The sequence below is a fragment of the Dromiciops gliroides genome, chromosome 6, assembly GCF_019393635.1.
Source record: "Dromiciops gliroides isolate mDroGli1 chromosome 6, mDroGli1.pri, whole genome shotgun sequence".
Lineage (NCBI taxonomy): Eukaryota > Metazoa > Chordata > Mammalia > Microbiotheria > Microbiotheriidae > Dromiciops > Dromiciops gliroides.
Window position 1 is genome coordinate 242,886,622 of NC_057866.1, and position 20,522 is coordinate 242,907,143.

Consider the following 20,522-nt stretch of genomic DNA (forward strand, 5'->3'; position numbering starts at 1 on the left):
AAAAAACACACACAGAGCCAATTACTTAAAGCAAAAGATCTTCTAATGGTTTTTAGATCTCTCAGAAGCTGACCCCAAAGCTGATGAAATATTTAATTTAAGTTGTATTGTGTGCCAAAGGCTCAAGAAATTGATGTGTGTGTTACTTCCATTTAAATCATCAATCTAATATAGACAAATCAATTCAAAGGTGCCTAGGAATATGTCGATTATCTCCTTAGCTATCCATCCATCCACCCATCCACCCATCCATCCACCCATCCATCCATCCATCCATCCACTCATCCATCCATCCACCATTGTCCCATTATATTTCATGAACACCTATGGAAGAAAAAGGTACTAGATTTATAGTCAGAGGATGGGTATTCCATTCCAGGATCTGGAACTTCCTCTCTGCATAACCTTGGGCACTGAGTCATTTCACCCTTCTAAAGCTTCAGTTTGCTCATTTGTAAAAAGTAGTAATTGACTGAGATGAACACTGAGGTCTCTTCCAGTGCTCCGAGTGCTATAAGTCTCTGGATTGGCAGATGCTAGCCTTCAAAAGAATATTCCTTGGTTCTTGACTTGGGCACAGGATGGGTCAAGGAAGGAGAATAAGGGAAGGATAGGTGGAAGGTGACCAATCAAGAGAAATTTAAAGTAATATCGAGCTAGAATATTTGTTCACCTAGTAGCTCTCATTTTTCCAGTATAGCAAATAATAAAGATTTAATAATACATGTTAATAAGGGAAATTTATGGATATATAAAATGGCATAATACTATCATATTTCTAAGAAAAATGAACTCATAGTTAATTATGGGTTCTGAGCTCACTAGAGGAGAGGTTCAAGTGCAAAAATTAAAACCCTGGATGGGAGCAAAAATAATAACTTGGAAAGGGGTGGGCAGAATTTTCAGAAGTGAATTACATGGATAACCAAATGAATGAGTTTATTAGAACTACAATGTTCAATATTTCTAGCTTTTCCTTCATTATACAGGATTTAGATAAGTTGTGACAATATTTTTTATATTTAACAGTCAGCACCAAGCACTAATAATATAAAGTATTAATGTGAACTTCTCCCCCCACCTATATCATTTCTTTAATATTTACAAAGTATTCCATGTCATACATCCATCTCCAATAATAGTTCTTGCTTTCAGTACTATCAAAGACCCTTCTTTAATTCTCTCAATTTATCTAGCATCATCTACAAAAGCATTTTTATATTTTAAATACTCTTAAGCTCTTTGAGAGCAGGGCTTTTAAAAATCTTTATATCCTAAACACCTAGCACTTAGGTGCCTAATAAATATTTGTATGGTCGATTCATCATTATTCCGAAAATCCATATGGTCTACTGATAAAATTTTAACATATATGCATGTGTGCATGTATGTATATTTATGTGAACATGTGTTTATAAAACATCTTACTTATGCTTCCAATTGTTTTGGTAGAGTTGTCTGTTGGGATCTTTTTTGGCAGTCTTTAAAAAGAGCCAATCAAATTAACTACAAGAACATTTACTTATTGTTGAGTGTGCTTCTATACAATACAACTATTAACAAGAAAACCCAAGCAAAATATATAATGCAGAATACTATTTGTAACCACCACCAAAAGTAGGAATATTCAACTTACTTTCTCATTCCATGCCCAGAGTCCAATTCCAAGAAATGCTATGCCCAAGAACTGAAAGAAACAAATAAAGCCACATGAGCAGTGTGTACAAATGATATTTTTATGGATATAAATGGAAAATTCAACTTTTTTAGCAATTCTTTTTTCACTTTGTCTGAAAAATCTACTACTTTAACAATGTGAATTTTAGGCTTTCAAGGGAGAGAAACCAGACAAATCATTTCACCATTAACTAAGATTGAATGAAGTGATTTGGGAGGTTCAGGATGTTTAGCTATCTGGAGGTCCATCATTCTATTAGTTATGGATAAGAAAAATCATCAGTCATGCCTAATGTTCCCCAATCCAGTATGAGGGGTCTATAAATTGCAGTTATTGGTCTCAGTATAAGCTGTACCTATAAAATACAAGCCATTTGAAAGGAAGTTTTATATGAACATTATACAGATATACATATTATAAACATATTTCTGAATATACTAAATAATGACTGGATTTTTGTTTGTTTGTTTGTTTGGTTTTTGTTTTGTTTTTTTGCGGGGCAATGAGGGTTAAGTGACTTGCCCAGGGTCACACAGCTAGTAAGTGTCAACTGTCTGAGGCCAGATTTGAACTCAGGTACTCCTGAATCCAGGGCCGGTGCTCTATCCACTGTGCCACCCAGCTGTCCTGATGACTGGATTTTTGCATGAAAATATACTTCCCAAGAAAGCTTATTTCTTTCAATTAATAAGATGTTTTCTTGATTTTTATAACTTCTCTCTATTTGTTACTTTCATTGAACTTTTTTTTAAGTAATAAACATTTTTATTTATAGTTTTGGGTTCTGATTTTTATCCTTCCTTCTCTCCCATTAGACTTTTTTTTTTTTTTTTTGCAGGGAAATGAAGGTTAAGTGACTTGCCCAGGGTATCACAGCTAGTAGTAAGTGTCAAGTGTCTGAGGCCAGATTTGAACTCAGGTCCTCCTGAATCCAGGGCTGGTGCTTTATCCTCTGCGCCACCTAGCTGCCCCCCACCCCAGCACTTTCTACTATATCCTATGATCTCTCATTTATCAGCCAATAAAATACATCCAAAGATTATGTGCAACAAGAATCCCAGAACACTTATTTTTGTCTGTTATTTTTTTTAAATGTTAATGATAGCCTCTGTTCTTAGGTCCTGCATATTTCCTAGTGTATCCCTCTTCCCCCACCAGAGTCATCCCTTATAACAAAGAACCAAAAAAAAAAAAAAGGGAAAGAACAATCCAGTAAAACTAGTCAAGATAAGCCCCAAATCTGCCATACAGAGTAGTCCACATGCATGGCCCCCACTTCTCCCTCTGTGGAGTGAGGAGCATTCCTAGAGAGACTTAGGTAATAGTCCTATATCTCATTCCTGTTCTGGGCTTACCTCGATAACCTTTTGACCAAATGGAGATAATGAAAAGGTTTAATGTTTTGAATAAAATGGGGGTAAAAAACAACAACCACCACCCAACATTCACCCAACTGAGCTATTTCAAAGGCTACAGCATGGGCTTCTCATATATCACAACACATCACAAAGGGGTCCATGGATTAGGAGGATACATGCTATAAGTTGCCATTCTCCCATATAAGGCTGGTTAATTGATAGATGGTGGGCCTCCCCAACAATCTATCCAAAACCACAGGACTGTAGCCTAAATTCAAGAGACTAGAGACTGAAGACTTCAGCCTTGCCATGGCAGCGTCTTGATCTTGAAGCCTATATGTTTTCCAGCACTCATCACAGGGCTTGGAACATAGTATAAAGAATGAGGGGACAGCTAGGTGGCGCAGTGGATAGAGCACCGGCCCTGGAGTCAGGAGTACCTGAGTTCAAATCTGGCCTCAGACACTTAACACTTACTAGCTGTGTGACCCTGGGCAAGTCACTTAACCCCAATTGCCTCACTTAAAAAAAAAAAAAAGAATGTAGGATAGGGGGCAGCTAGGTGGCACAGTGGATAAAACACCAGCCCTGGATTCAGGAGGACCTGAGTTCAAATCCAGCCTCAGACCCTTGACACTTACTAGCTATGTGACCCTGGGCAAGTCACTTAACCCCCATTGCCCTGAAAAAGAAAGAAAAGAAAAAAGAATGCGGGATAATCAGGAGAAATGAAGCTTGGATCCCCAACAAGAGGCAAGTCACTTACCATCTCAAACCTCAGTTTCCTTATCTTTTTGTTTGTTTGTTATTTTGTAGGGCAATGAGGGTTAAGTGACTTGCCCAGGGTCACACAGCTAGTGTCATGAGCTCAGGTTCTCCTGAATCCAGGGCCAGTGCTTTATCCACTGTCCCGCCCAGCTGCTCCCAGTTTATCTTTAAAATGGGTACAGTAATACCCATCACACCCATCTCACACGGTTGAGTCAAGGAGCATCATGAGATAAAGTACAACAAAGAACTTTACAATAAGATATAAACTAAGATACTACCCAGTTCAAGTCACTGACTGTAATAGGAAAGCTGAAAGCATCCAAGGTAGATATTAATTATCTATCCCATTTTCAAAGATCTCAAGGGGCAGACCCTTGACAGCCTGTTCTAATGTTTAATCTCTGTCATTACTGGGGGGGAAATAATACAGATTGAAATGGCTCGGAGCAATGTAGCCGTGTGCCTTGATGGGATTTCTTCTGACTAGTTCTTTGTGTTGGGACTAAAAGCACTAGGATATTTCCTCTGTGTTACAATGAGCTGAAAATTCTGGATTACAGGAGGTGAGGCTAGGGCAGCTCAGAGGCTTCCCCCAGCCAGCAAAGGGAATTTGAATGAGTGGTGGAGAAATGGTGCCCTTCCATTTAAGTTGGCTATAGGATTGACAATCCTGGTGTAGAGATGAGGTTCTCAAATAGAATGATGTAGGATATCAACTCAAGCCTTCTCCTGTTTTAGCAATTTCTCTACTTTGCCTTAAAATTTCCCTGAAAACATTATCTTTCAAGGACCCTATAAATGACCTGAATACCAATGATTCCTGAATTCAAAATGGTAAGAGAATAAGGAAAGAACAACTTATATTTGGATTTTAAAAAAAAATCAATTAACTCCAAGATAATGGCAATGTGGTCATGTGAGTACAGTGTTGGCTGAACAATGTCACTTTCCACACAACATCAGGGATTTCAAATAGATTGAGTTCAATATAAAGAAAAAGTCAGGCTTTTAATTGGCAAACAAACAAACCACAAAGAACACAGACATACAGTGTTGGGGAGCACACTTAGCTCATCTGAACAACTAGAAAAGATCGACCTCATTCAGAGACCCAGGGAAGGTTAATTTGCAGTGAATAACAATTTCAAAGATTTAAAAATAGCAGTTAATTCCTTTACAAAGGAAACATAAAACTATCACTTTATAAGTCTCTAGTATTTCTAAATGATATATGAACTATTAATCAAATGTTATCAGGGAGCTATATGTGAGAGTGACTTTTTTTTTTTTGCGGGGCAATGGGGATTAAGTGACTTGCCCAGGGTCACACAGCTAGTAAGTGTTAAGTGTCTGAGGCAGGATTTGAACTCAGGTACTCCTGAATCCAGGACCCGTGCTTTATACACTGCTCCACCTAGCTGCCCCCAAAAATGATTTTTAGAGTGTAACAAACACCACGGGCCAGTTAAGGGGTGCAGTGGATAGAGCATGGGCCCTTCATTCAGGAGGACCTGAGTTCAAATCTGACCTCAGACACTTAACACTTACTAGCTGTGTGACCCTGAGCAAGTCACTTAACCCCAATTTCCTCACCAAAAAAAAAAAAAAAAGAGTGTAACAAACACCAAGTCACTGTCAGAACCTGAAATCAAATCTTGGCTTTACTATTTCCTTCCCCTGAGACTTTAATCAAGTATAAGTAGCTTCCTCTCTCTGGACCTCAGTTCCTTCATCTGTAAATGTGAAGGTATCGGAGCAGCTAGGTGAGGTAGTGGATAGAACGCCTGCTTTGGAGTCAGGAGGACCAGAGTTCAAATCTAAGCTCAGACACTTACTAGCTGTATGTCCCTGAGTGAGTCACTCAATCCTGATTGCCTTCCAAAAAAAAAAAAATGAGGGTGTTACAAGTAGATGGTCTTGAAGGTACTTGTTGCAGATTTTGGTGCCATTATCATGTATTTTCTCAAAGAATAAGATCATACATTGGGAGCTAGATGGGATCTCAGAGTTCATCTGATCCAACCCTTCCATTTCACTAATGAGGCCATTGAGTCCCAGAAAAGGAGTCGTAAGAGGGGACCTGAACCCTCAGTTGACTTCAGAGTGAAAGCTCTGCCTATGTAGTTCATTATTATTAGTTACTTTTTGCAGGATAATCAGTGCTGAATTTTCTTCCAAGCCTTCAGAAGAACTGGAGAATCGATTCCCCAGTAACTTCACAGAGACGGGGTAAATGAAATGTCAGTTATCCACGAGGAGGTCGGTACGGTTACTTTCTTATTCAGTCCAGGGTCAAGAGTACATCTCCTCCACAGAGGAGAGGAATAATTCTTCTGAAATTCCTACATTGACTTCTATGCCTGGCAGAAAATGCCCCAATAGTGAGTGGGGACATTCAGGAAAAGTTGGCTAAGAAAACACATCCACAGGATGTAATGAGGGGAGCTTGGCTGACACTGCAGGAAGGGCCACACCTGCTCTCTTCCACTGGGACCCACAACTGTGGGACTTCTTACCCCGCTCTATTCCTTGTTGGGTCCTGATGAAATTAAATTGGTTCACTATTACTGGCATAAAGGTTAAGATGGGGAAGGAAGGGGATGAAGGACAAGCAAAGGAGGAAGGACGAAAGGAGGAACAGAGGGAGAAAGGGGAAATATGAGGAAAGGGGGAAGGAGAAAGAGAAAAGGGAGAAGAGGAAGAGAAGGAGCAGTTTAAAAGTGCTTACTATGTGCCAGGCATCATGTTAAGTAGTGGAGTTATAAATATGAAAAGTCCAGCAGGTCCTGTCTGCAGGGAGCTTACATTCAAATAGAGAGATACGACACCTACAGGAAGGTGGTGACCAGGGAGGGGTCTTTTGGTTAATGTAGTTATAGGGATGGAGACTGGAGTCAAGGAAGTTGATGTGGTTATCCTTTAAAGGAATTCCAAAAGGATCAGTATTGATCTTATTATATTTATTTATTTTTTTTTTTAAGTGAGGCAATTGGGGTTAAGTGACTTGCCCAGGGTCACACAGCTAGTAAGTATAAGTGTCTGAGGCCGGATTTGAACTCAGGTACCCCTGACTTCAGGGCCGGTGCTCTATCCACTGCGCCACCTAGCTGCCCCTATATTTATTTATTATGCACTTGCATGTGAGAGAGAGAGAGAGAGAGAGAGAGAGAGAGAGAGAGAGAGAGAGTGTGTGTGTGTGTGTGTGTGTGTGTGTGTGTGTGTGTGTGTGTGTGTGTGTGTGTGTGTGTTGGGGGTGCGGGGTATAGGGGGCCTGATGAGTATGGTGGTATGGCATGAAGAAAGCCTTCCAGGAACAGGGCACTGGGTCTGTAGGACTAGTCAGAGTGATCACTGACCAGTCAGGAGCTCAGAATTCTAAGACTGCACAGGAGCCAGAGGAGGGACTAAGTAGCAGGGAACACAGTCCCCGATAGATCTTAGCATATCTGGGTTGGGCTAATTATGGTTACAAAAGCAGGAGGTCTTATTCAAGGGCAGATGGCATGTCTATAGAATTCTCTCCCCTTTTTGACATCCAAAGGACTTTATGTAACAATTTTTCATGGCTAGTTCAAGATCTCAAGGGATTGGTCATCATGTTCCATGATCTTCTAGGTGACGTGACACATGCTCAATTACTCTGTTTGTTGTTTTTTGTTTGTTTTGTTTTGTTTTTAGTGAGGCAATTGGGGGTTAAGTGACTTGCCCAGGGTCACACAGCTAGTAAGTGTTAAGTGTCTGAGGCCGGATTTGAACTCAGGTCCTCCTGAATCCAGGGCCGGTGCTCTATCCACTGCGCCACCTAGTTGCCCCCATTAAACAATTTAAATGAAAATTTTATGTCAAAAGCCAAAATACTTCTTTAAAAATGATCTTTCAATTGTTTGTGTATCTCTTGGCACTGATGGCTCATAATCATGGAAAATTAAAGTTGTGGAGGTCATGTACATTTATGCAAACTATATGCTTCTTCTTCCTAAGTAACTTTAAACACTGAGACTTAACTCCCCCTTTTTAAAAAAAGCTAACATCTGTTAAGTAGCCATAGATAGCTTCAAAAAAGAAAAAAAAAAAGGTAAACATAATGAGGGAAAAAAGCAAATCAATTTTCTATCCCAAATTTGGACTGCCAATATATACAACATAGACTGCTTTTAAAATTCTCAAATCCTGAAAACACACACACACACACACACACACACACACACACACACACACACACACACACACCTCCTTTTAAAAAGACAAAGGAAAGAAGAGGGAAGAAAGAAAGATAAGGGAAAATACCAGCTTGCCTTTTAATGGAGATATAGCTGATAGAATCATTATTACCTGTTTTCTAACCTTTCACTCTCTTAAAAGATGATTAACTGTTTTCAGTAAACCACAAGGAATGGTATGCACAATACCCTCCTAACTACTTTTCTAAATAAACAAACCAGCTACAGTTTCTGGAGAATGTGAATCTGTTATGCTAAATGCCACTGAAACAAATTCCTTCCATTATTGGATGCAGCCTGCAGCCAGCAGTCCATAGAAAGCACTTCTATGAACTCAAAGGTACAAACCCTACTGCTTGCTCATAGGTTTACCACTAATGAACTATAGTTTTGGGCAAGAGAAATAACCTATAGGTACAGACAGACAACAATCATCTTTAGAGGTAGGTATAATGTTGTGGTCAGAATATGGAATCAGGAGTCCTGGGTTTGGAATGGTGTGTGTGTGTGTGTGTGTGTGTGTGTGTGTGTGTGTGTGTGTGTGTGTGTGTGTCCCTACTTTAACCCTTAACTCACCAGCTGAGATTCAATTGTGCAAGAAACTTCCTTTCCTAGGACCGGGTTTCCTCAGAGTCTCTCAAATCCCTTCCAGGCCTAAATCTACGATCCCATGATCCTTTTAAAAAGCATCTTTTTAACAGGGCAGCTAGATGGCACAGTGGATAGAGCACCGGCCCTGGAGTCAGGAGGACCTGAGTTCAAATCCGGCCTCAGACACTTAACACTTACTAGCTGTGTGACCCTGGGCAAGTCACTTAACCCCAATTGCCTCACTAAAAAAACAAAAAAAAAAAACAAAAAACCCACCAAAAAGCATCTTTTTAAAAACCATTGGGAACAACAGCTAGAAGGGACCATGAATATTATTTAGCCCATCCCTCTTATTTTTTGTTTGTTTTTGTTTTTTGTTTTTTGGTGGGGCAATGAGGGTTAAGTGACTTGCCCAAGGTCACACAGCTAGTAAGTGTCAAGTGTCTGAGGCCAAATTTGAACTCAGGTCCTCCTGAATCCAGGGCCAGTACTTTATCTACTGCGCCACCTAGCTGCCCCTATCCCTCTTATTTTTACAGATGAGGTAAGTAAAGTCCAGATAGGGGAAGTTATTTACTTGCCCAAAGATGGACTAGATAAGTCTCTGGGGTCCTTTTCATTTTCAACATACTGAGAGCCTGACAAATCTAGGATGTTGGGTTCTAGAAAAATTCTAATCTTCCAAACATATCACTTTCCAACCTTTGCTCACACTGTTCTGCCCACCTGCGTGTTCTTCCCCACTTCTATCTTCTAAAAACCCCAGCACAATCCTTGTCTCTGTTTTTTACATCTTTCCCTGATCACACCGGTAGTCCACAGTGACCTCTCCTGTCTATGGATTTCCATAACACAGTCTCTACTACTTTTTTTGTTCAGCTGTTTTTCAGTCACTTCCAGTTCTTCATGACCCCATTTGGGGTTTTCTTCACAAAAATACTAGAGTGATTTGCCATTTTCTTCTCCAGCTCATTTTACAGATGAGGAAAGTGAGGCAAACAGGCTTAAGTGACCTGCCCAGGGTCGTACAACTAGTAAGTGTCTGTAGGGCCAGGAGTCTTCCTGAATCCAGGACTCGCACTCTATCCACTGTACCACTGAGCTGCCCCCAGTTTCACGTATAGGGAATATTATCTCACCTGGCTTTCCTTTACCCATTGTATACTGCAAATGGAAGTGTCCTGTCAGGTGAGACTACACTTGTTAAAATCTAGAAAGAAGTCAGTATGAGTTACCTGGACTAATTTAAAAACTCATTATTCTTTTCCTAAATTCTGTATAACAAGCTGCTTCCTGCCCCTTTGTAACCCATCCTCCACACACTTGACAACACCATTTTTCTATGGCAGGTCTACCTTATTACTCCATGCTCAAAATCCTTCAAGGGCCACCCATCGCCCATTTAATGGAAAACACAGATATGCTCCAACCCCCCCTGCTTAGATACCTTAATAATAGCTGAGGCTTATAAGGGATACTTTAATTATTTTATGTCTCATTTGATCCTCCATGGAAAACAGACCTACAGCTGGAAAGAGCCCTAGAAGCCATCAGTGTAGTCCAACCCTCCTCAATTTACAGAGAAAGAAACTGAGGCCCAGGACAGAGGGCAAGTGGCTTTTCCGTGTGAGAGGCGGGGTTTGGACTCCAGAGAATGTGCTTCCAAGCTCCCTCATGCCAACCTTGCGAGCTGGCAGGGCAAGTGTGATCATATACATTTTAGACATGGGGAAGGAAACTCAAGGTTTGGTGAGATTAAGTGATTGTCTGTGGTCACACAGCTATGAAGAAACAGGACTGGGAGTTTATTTTAATTCAGATATTATAATTCTTCCTAAATCAACCTCATCTCAAGGGAACAATAGTTAATATGATTTCATGGTTTTCTTTTTTTACTTTTCCATACCCATTTATTATCAAATATTTTTAACACTATTTGGCTGGGACGAAATCTCCTTTATGACTTTATAACAGCAAGCCTAGAAGATGAAAGCAGAATACAGGGAGTAAGTACATCTCTCTGGGGGCTCCAACTCCAAGGATTTTGTGAAAATAAAAAACTGAAGGCAATGGCCTTCCTTCATCACAGAAGGCACATAACAAAATGCTTTTATATATATGAGCATCTGTGACCCGTATCCCTGGCACAATAAAGCATGGAGAAGGGGAGAGAGAAATGGTAGAAAAATGAACACGCAAGTTAAGTGTGCTGTCTTCAGGATACATACTAAGCGTAGCTGACTGACTTGTTTTCCTCCCCTTCCCAACTTTTCCTGACATTCTAAAAAGAAATGTAATCGGCTCTTTCCAACCAAGAACATCACCAAGTGCCTCCTCTGCAGTAAATGCCAGTTTAACACAGAGCCCACTAAGTAGCAAGTGTCCACTATCATTTCACGTTCACCAAAGGAAATGGATTCTGACAAATCATTCTTGTCTTTAGACAACTATTTATTACAAAGACTCATGGGAAATTAGATATAGAACAAACCACAGACAAAATCACTCAGTGCTCTGAGATACAACGCTAGGCCTACGCTTGCAACTGCCAGCTACCATCTTGGATGGTCTCCATGAATGGGTGCGTCTCAATTTTCCTTTTCTATCAGATCTGCTCCAAAGTCTCACAGTGACCAGTAATATGAGGAATACAAATTGGCAGGGGGTAAGGGTGCAAGGGGGTAGATGGAATGGATCATGTACCCAGATTAGTAAATAAAGCATTTTCTTTTTGTGTGTGTGAGGCAATTGGGGTTAAGTGACTTGCCTAGGGTTACACAGCTAGTAAGTATCAAGGGTCTAAGGTCACATTTGAACTCAGGTCCTCCTGAATCCAGGGCTGGTGCTCTATCTACTGCGCCACCTAGCTGCCCCTAAATAAAGGACAAGTCATCTCACTTACCAACTCAAGCAGTCTAGTAGATTTTATCTAACTTCAAATAACAAAAACACAAGTTGTAGAAGAGCTATTATTCCCACTACACTTAGCTCAAGATTAGACTTAGCCCCAGTTAACCGGTGAGAAGCACCATCACAAAGTAGACTGTTGGCAACATTCATTGCCTTCATATACATTTGGAGCAGTAGCATCAGCTTGCCCTTGAGTCACTCCTAGCAAGTGAGTGCCATGCAATATGATTGCATGCAATGGAGATACCCTGGGTAATTAATTCATGTTCCATTTCATTCATATCACAGAGGCAATTCAGTCAGGAACATAAATCAAACTGTTTGACTTTTTTAACTTACTCATCTTCAGTATGACTTATATGGGAAGACCACTTTGCCAAGCATTTAAAATATTGAACAAAAAGACAGTCCCCAAATCTCTTTTTTTTTGTTTTTTTGTTTTTGTTTTTTGCCGGGCAATGGGGGTTAAGTGACTTGCCCAGGGTCATACAGCTAGTAAGTGTCAAGTGTCTGAGGCCGGATTTGAACCCTGGTCCTCCTGAATCCAGAGCCAGTGCTTTATCCACTGCACCACCTAGCTGCCCCTCCCCAATCTCTTTTAAGACAAATTCCCCTTCTCTATGAAAACTCTTTAAATTTCATAAAAGGCACCCTGTACAGAAGAAAGCTAAATTTTAAAAGCACATCTAGGGGGCAGCTAGGTGGCACAGTGGATAGAGCACCAGCCCTGGAGTCAGGAGGACCTGAGTTCAAATCTAGCCTCAGACACTTAATACTTACTAGCTGTGTGACCCTGGGCAAGTCACTTAACCCCAATTGCCTCACTAAAAAAAATAATTAAAAAAAAAAGCACATCTAGGAATTTTTTGAGAAGAGTTAAACTCTAACAAAGTTAGCATCCTACCATTTGGTGCCCCAGAGGATACTCTCAAACACCCAAATAGACTTGTGATCTTACTGATTCAGGAGCTCCCTCCAATGATGCCAATCAAAACTGATCTATGTCTCCCCATCCTTTTCAAATATTATCGATATCCTCTCCAAAGTCTGGCACACAGGGTCTTCCCTATGTTCTGAAGGCCTTCCTGGATTCCTCCCCGTATGATATCTACGAGGGTTCCTGCCTACCCCAAAGAGAGATTAATTTTCCCTAAAAAGAGATAAAGCTGTCGCTGGGAACTGGATGGTCCCTACCTGATCACCTAAGGACATAAAAAATCCCACCTACATGGAGTCAAAACCCCTCAGATTTGGTAAATGTCTAAAGACCATGGGATTCCCCACATCTGGTCCAGGAAGGGGTAAGAGCCACTGTATCCTTTTTGCATATCCTTGCCACGTTAGGGCAAAGTAAATCTCCTTCTATTATGCTCAATGATTCATGAGTTTCTTATTTCATCCCAAAACCAAATCTGAAAAACTCTGCTGCTTCAGGCCCACTCCCAACATCCTGCATCACTAAGTTCCCCAAAGGAACGTTCTGACTGCCCACTCTTCATCCCTGGTACTCACTACATGACTAGCCTATATTTCCTTTCTGTCACACAATTCCTTAATGACTCATGTTCTTCATAGCTCCTCACTGAGTAGTATATAGCCAAGGGTGTTCCAAAGGTCTTGGTGTTGTTTCATGCTCTAATAAGCTTAGTGAATATTGCATATTACCCTGTCTATTGCAGCCTGTTCATACCAACCACATGCCTTTCTGTTGCCCTCTGTGATTCTTATCCTTGGTTCCTTGGAGACCAGGATATTCCAAACCTTGCTGTAATATAGCAAAAATCAGTAAAATGTTTATACTGAAAAGATGGGTCTTTGTTGTTACAAGAAGGATGGGATCAACAAAAGGGCTTTGCAATTCCCTGTCTTCTTTTCCTCTGGCCTCAGTTCATTATCTATCTGTATTGTCTGTCTTAGATATAAATACGAGAAGGAGTGCAACCAAGTGCAGCTGAAATCTGGGCAACAGAATTTTTCATCCATTTTATATTCCCTGTGTGGATAGACAGGTCGAAATCCTCCAAGGGATTATAGATCTTGGGGCAATGTCTTGGGACTTGTTGCGACTGGCACAGGGTTACTCCCATAAAGGAGTACCTGGAAGACTTCAACATCCAGATTGGACTCTATGTTGGGTGCACCACATTACAGCTTTTCTGTTGAGCATAGATGTCTCTGTTCATGGCCTTGCCTAATGTTTGTTATCAGAGAGAAACTGAGTAGGGTTATTTTTGTTGTTACATGTTCCAAGAATATGCTTCAAAAGTAAAAATTAATTCAGACAGGGCTACAATAAGCTTTAATGGAAAAGCCAGAGATCAGCATTTAAAAAAAAAAATAGTCTTCTTTATTCTTCTCCCCCCATTACTTTGTGGGGATTGGGGAATGGGGGCATAGAATGTCAGATTTTTTTTCAATGTTTGATCAATTATGCTGATTTTTCCCTTCTTTTTCCCTTTTAAGTTGTTTTTTAGAGGTGATGGCTTGGGAAGGGGAGGGAGGAATAAAGGGGAGAAATAAGTAATAGAAAAAATCAAAAGAGATCAATAAAATATATTTAAAGTAATTTAAAAATAAAACTAAAAACTACAACTTAGAAATATTGACTAGTTTTCACTATATTATCACTATGCTTATCAGTTATTTAATCATAAAACATTAGAAGCTAAAGAAAGATTTAGAGATCATCTCATCTAACTCCCTTATTTTACAGAGAGGTAAACTGAAGCTCAGAGAAAGTAAGCAACTTACCTGATCTCAGAATAATCACATCTACCTTAGACTGTGAGTTCTTTCAGAATAAGGATTGTCTTTTGCCTTTCTTTGTATCCCCAGCAACATGCACAGTGCATGGAACATAGTAGGCATTCAAGACTTGTTTACTGACTGACCCCATGTCCACTGTAGTGTGATGCTTTTGAATTTAGAAAACTTGTTTTCCATCTTTGGATTCCATAGGCCTTCCAGTAATGCATATAGGATTAAGCTTTTCTTTTCTTTTTCTTTTTCTTTTTGGTGAGGCAATGAGGGTTAAGTGACTTGCTCAGGGTCACACAGCTATTAAGTGTCAAGTGTCTGAGGCCAGATTTGAACTCAGGTCCTCCTGAATCCAAGGCTGGTGCTTTATTCACTGCTCCACCTAGCTGCCTCTGCTTATAGGATTAAGAACTGGAAATGAAGACCCCAAGGGTGAGAAAAATGAAGAGATTTGTCCAAGGTCTGTGTGGGTAGTAAGATGCAAAGCTGAGACTCCAACCCAGATTACCTACCTTCAAATCTATTGCTATTTTCACACTCGGAAATAAAAGGTGCCTTAGAAAAATCAAGTTAACTATCTAATTTTATGAATTTCCAGATAAGGAAGCCGAGATCCAAAAAAGGATTTTTTTTTGCTCCAGGTACACTTTGTTGTTAACGCCTGAACTCTTAAGTGTTTATATATCTGGCTTGGTTTGTTTATCCATCTGTCCCAGGCCTCTTGTACTGAGACTACAGAGGCAGAAGAAAGGAAATAACTAGATTTCTTAGATCAAATCACATACCTTGGAGGTAGTCTTTTATGAAGATTGTTTGTTTAAGCCAAAAAGAAAATTTATCTTGTCCTTTTAAGAATCCTGGCAGTAACACAGGTTTCAAAACATAATATTCACCATGAGTTAGACTTGTAGGCAATACATATTCTTTTCCCTAATATCTACATATATTAAAAAGAAAGAATACCATTTACTCATTTTTTCAATAAATAAAATACTGCATTTTCCCAGATACACAGGTGATATTAACACTGTCTTTTCTGCTAGTTAACAGGTGCTAATTCACCCTATACTCTGAACTTATTAAATAAAACAAATCATATATGCATTTACCACTCAGGCTTGAAAAAAATCAGGGCAGGGCATTTAGAGATCACTGAATTTTACTGTGGGGGAAAAGGGGGAACAAACAAACTTAGGAGCCCTTTCATTCAATACCCTTGTTTTATAGGAGGTAATAAAAAAAATTGAAACTAAAGTCCACTGTATCCCTATCAGCTATCTTCTGATACCTAATGTACCATACTTTTACTTAAAAAAAAAATTTTTTTTTTAAGCAAGGCAATGAGGGTTAATTGACTTGCCCAGGGTCACACAGCTAGTAAGTGTCAAATGTCTGAGGCCGGATTTGAACTCAGGTCCTCCTGAATCCAGGGCTGGTGCTTTATCCACTGCACCACCTAGCTGCCCCCTTAATGTACTATACTTAAAACTAATTACACAGATGGAAACATCAGACCCAGGCATTTGTAATAGCAAAAGGAGTGAGGGTCCTTGGAAACAAAAAATCATTGCTGGAAATGGAGAGAGATTGAGAAGGCAGTCTCTTCTTAATCTCTTGGCAGGTAGACTCCAAAGAAAGATGATGGACCAGAGAATCAGTGAGTTACACTGGGAAATAAATACAAATATCAGTATAATGGGAAAGATAAGTACTAAATAACAAGAGTATCTGGCATTCATTCATTCATTCATTCATTCATTCATTCACTCATTGATGAGGGGAAAAGTGGTCACACTGTAAGTATGCTGAGGCTGGATTTGAACTCTGGTCCTCTTCACTCCAGGGCTGGAGTCTACACAGCGCCACCTAGCTGCCACGGTATCTGGTATTTATTAAGTACTTAGAGATTTACAAAGTGTTTTCCATTCATTCCCATTAGATCACCATGATGAGTTATGGACCGCAGGTTTCCTTATCCTTTTTTTTTTCCAGTGAGGAAACTGAGGCTCAGAAAGGTTAGGTGATTTGACCAAACTCTCTGCTCTCTTCTGTGCTTTTGGTCTATATTCTTGATCCCAAACTTGATGATTTTTTTGGACAGAAGTAAAAATTTATCTTTATTTTAAGATCATAGTATCATAGATTTAAAGTAGGAAAGGGTCATCTAGGCCAATTTTCTCATTTTACAAATGAAGAAACTGAGGCCTTGAGCCATCAAGGGACTTACCGAAGGTCACCTGGATACTGAGTGACAGAGGCCATATTTGGACTCAGGCTCTAGCCAAAAACCCAGTTCTCTTTCTAGGAAGCCAGGGAGGAATGGAGAATGGGAGGGCTTTGTGATGAGAAAGAAAAGATGTGGGTGCTCTACTTATGCAAAATTACACACGAGTATTATTTGAATGTCATTTTTTACTGTTTCGACACCTTGTGTATTTGATCAAAATATTATAATCTGATACTAAATGGAGCTGCGATGTTTGAAGGTGAAGGTATGTTATCTACCAACAGAGCGTAAGCCTTGTACAATTTAATATAGAGCTTATTAACCTGTGGTCAGGGGATAGATTCCAAGGGATCCGAGAACCCCCAAAATTAAAAATTACCTCTTAATTTTGATATAAATAATTTTTGTGGTCATCCTATGTGTTTTTATTTATGCATTTAAAATCATTACCCTGAGAAAGTGTCAACAGGCTTCACCAGACTTCCAGAGGTGTCTATGACACAGAAAACAATAAAACCCCCTCATTTAGTTGATGGTCTTTTAGTGGCAATGACTCAAAAAACGTCATCACTCTGGGGCCAAGCTGGTATTTAACCTCTCTGGGGTGTATAGGTGTTCAGGGAGGACTAGCATCTCTGGGATGAGGGCTGCTCATTTACCTTTGGTGTCCACCTTCACCCAACTCTCACCCGTGACTCCATGAACCTGTATCATGTGCAGCAGCCACGCTCTGCTAAACCATCTCAGCAGATGGGTTAAACCAGGGCACGGATAGGCCTCAAATCTGTCAGTGAGTTAGGGGGATGTCTACCCCAAGCATGTGAAGACAATTTCCCCATCAGAATGGGTGGATGAGAACAATTTGTTCTGAGGCCATGCAGGCAGGTAAAGCAAGCGCTTAGAACTTGGTCAGACATCACAGACACCGAGGTCCTCCACTGTATCCCAGGTCATTGCCAGTCACTTTGACTTTTATCCTGTCACAGGACTTTAATGACTCAGGAAGAGAGAGTGAGGCTGATGACTTTGTACAACTAACTCGGCCTCACTCACTTCAATCCAGTTCACCCACAAGTCAAGGCATCACCCTTTGATGTCATTGGTTCTCTTCGAAAAACGAAGGATGAACAATGATTTAACATCTTTACATTTGGCTGGGCAGGTCTTCTAACCTCAAACATACTGTCCCTTATGAGGCACCTACTTAAAGCGATTTGACCTTAGTGGACACGTCAGAGCTGATGTATGCTGCCCTAGCACAGCCTTCCAGAGTGCAAGGCCATCCCTTCACGCCACAGTCATTAAAGCAAACCTTAAGTAGAAGACCCAATAGAAAGTTTATCTATAAATTAGTATTCACTACATAGCAAGAACATTGGTTTTGGAATCAACAGAACCATCCGGGGTTCAAATCCCACTTCTGACACCTATTGGCTGTGTAACCGCATGTGGTAGAGTGATATCTGCCTCACAGGAAAGCTGTTGCCAAGATTTAATTGCTCCACAAGGCTAATTGAGCCATCTGCTAGACTTCCTGGTTACCCATGGTATATAAAGAACAGACTGGGAGAAGCTGGTACCCCTAAGATGTGGCAAGATTTGTCATGCAGATCACCACACCCCATACGCCCTGCAGATGAGACACATTTCCACGTGGATACAAAGACATGTTCAGCTGACCTAGTGCTATGCCCTTCCTTAATAGCCTTTCATAAAATCACAGAATTAGAACTGAAAGAGCCATCAGAGACCATCTAATCATCCTCAGATGAAGAAACTATGGCCAGAGAGGGTGACTTGTCCAAGGTCACACAGGGAGTAAACACATGGAAGGGAGAATCTGAACTCAATTCCTCTGACTCCAGAGACAGCTCTTGGTACTGCATCATGATGCTTGTTAATCGCTGGATGGCCTGTGAATGACTCATTTTGTTCCGTGCTGGACCCAAAGCACTGAACTCACTTGAGTCTTGCACTATCTTGGCAAAGACATTTAGTTTGTCTGGGTCTGTCTTATCAATAAGCGTCTTTCTCCTAAAATTCCTTCCTGCATCTCTGACTGGATGGTCCCTAGGTGGTTCAAATTCATCATGTGCAAAACAGAACTGAATTACATTAGTAAAACACAAACAATAATTGTTCTATCCCTCTCCTGATGTTGTTGTTGTTGTGTGTGTGTGGGGAGGATGTTTTGTAATCTCAGAGAAGTACAATAACATGAGATGATTCTAATAATGTTCTCTCACCAATCATTAGCCTCATGTCAAATAAGAACCAGAAGGTGTATTTACATGCTCTTATCATGCTCAGATCTAATTCGAACACTAGTCAACTCAAACCACATCTTGTGACAGAGATTTTTGTTAATCCGATGCAAACGATGCATCTGTCAATATGCCCAATAATCTGTCTTTGTAGGTCCATGACATCTTCACCGCAAGGTGGGGAGGTTTGTTTCATTATCCATTTCCTGGGAACTACAATCGTTTTCTAATTACAGTTCAACTTGCTTTTAATGATTTTTAATTTTGCATTTTTTCTGTCATCATTGTGTTTACTATTCTCTTGGTCCTGCTGATTTCATTCTTTATCAATTCATACAAATCTTCATTTTTCCAAGTCCATATATCATTTTTACTGCCCAAAAATATTACATTCATATGACAGTACTGTTTTTTCACTGTCAGTCACCAGATACTCACTGTTGTTTCCATGTTACCATAAAGAATGTTACTGTAAATATTTTGGTATATCTATATCTATATATCTGCATATCTCTATCTCTATATTGTTCCCTGTCTTTGACTTCCTTGAATTACAGGCACAGTAGTGGGATCAACAGATCAAAGGACGTGGATAGTTCACTCATTTTAATTGCACGATTACAATCAGAAATTCAGAAGGACTAGATCACTCTACAACTCCAGTAATGGGTCTGTCTTCCCAGAACACTTTCAACAATGGTTGTTCACAACTTCTGTCATCTTTGACAATCTGCTTAGTGTGAAGTAAATCCTCATTTTAAAAAAATTGTATTTTTAATAATGAGTGATTTGGAGTATACTATCATATGGTTATTTATGGTTTGCAACTATTTTGAAAACTAAGTAATTTAACCTACTGGGGATTGGCCCAAGATTAGTCCTTTTCAATAGCTATTACCCAGAAACTCTATGAGGTTACAAATAAAACCAGATTCTTTTTTTGTGTGTGGGGCAATGGGGGTTAAGTGACTTGCCCAGGGTCACACAGCTAGTAAGTGTCAAATGTCTGAAGCCAGATTTGAACTCAGGTCCTCCTGAATCCAGGGCCAGTGCTTTACCCACTGTGCCACCTAGCTGCCCCCTAAAAGCAGGTTCTTAAGACCTTCTTGGATTCCTACAAATTGGGAAATCAAGATCATTTTATTATAAGCATAGCTCTTAGAGAGTCAGAGATGGTGGACTGACCACTACGGTGTGGCATTTCATGTGTTTGTCCAGTTCCTATTGCCTTTAGGAACTCTGTTGCCTAAAGGAAAAGGAAGAGAAAGGAAAAGAAGGGGAAGAACAAAGAGAAGAAGAAGGGGAAGGGGAATGAAAGGGAAAGCCAAGGAATGACTACAGCACTCAAGCAGATGAAGGCAGCTGAAAATGGAAAATAGAACTCAGAGAGGGAGAGAGTTGTGGCACATGATTTGTAAAATAATTGAAATCAATTGCCTGTGCTTTGGATTGCTTTTTTTTTCAAGTTCCAGATTTCAGCACAAGCATCTTTGATTATCATTAATGCTTCCCAACAAATGCCATTTTAGTTCTCCTAAGGCCTGATTCATGCATATCCCAGAGAGAGAGTTTTGCTATTGTGAAATTTTTGTTTCTTGGACCGGGATTTTATATACTGGTGGTTGGGGGCAGGGGGAGGAGTGTGTATCCCTTTCCCTATATAGAATGTGAAAAGTCAGAGAACTATGACAGGTAACATCAAATAACTATATTACAAGGCAGTATGCAGCATGCTGTAAAATTCCT

General features: G+C 40.1%; 1 protein-coding gene across 2 annotated transcripts in view; it reads right to left on the minus strand.

The window, feature by feature from the left end:
• TSPAN5 (tetraspanin 5) overlaps positions 1–20,522 on the minus strand; it is a 219,703-nt gene that overhangs the window by 38,858 nt on the left and 160,323 nt on the right. For both annotated transcript variants that reach the window (XM_043971231.1, XM_043971230.1), the window contains exon 2: positions 1,637–1,687. In XM_043971231.1, coding sequence (XP_043827166.1) covers positions 1,637–1,687 — 51 coding nt within the window. The remainder of the gene's footprint in view (positions 1–1,636; positions 1,688–20,522) is intronic.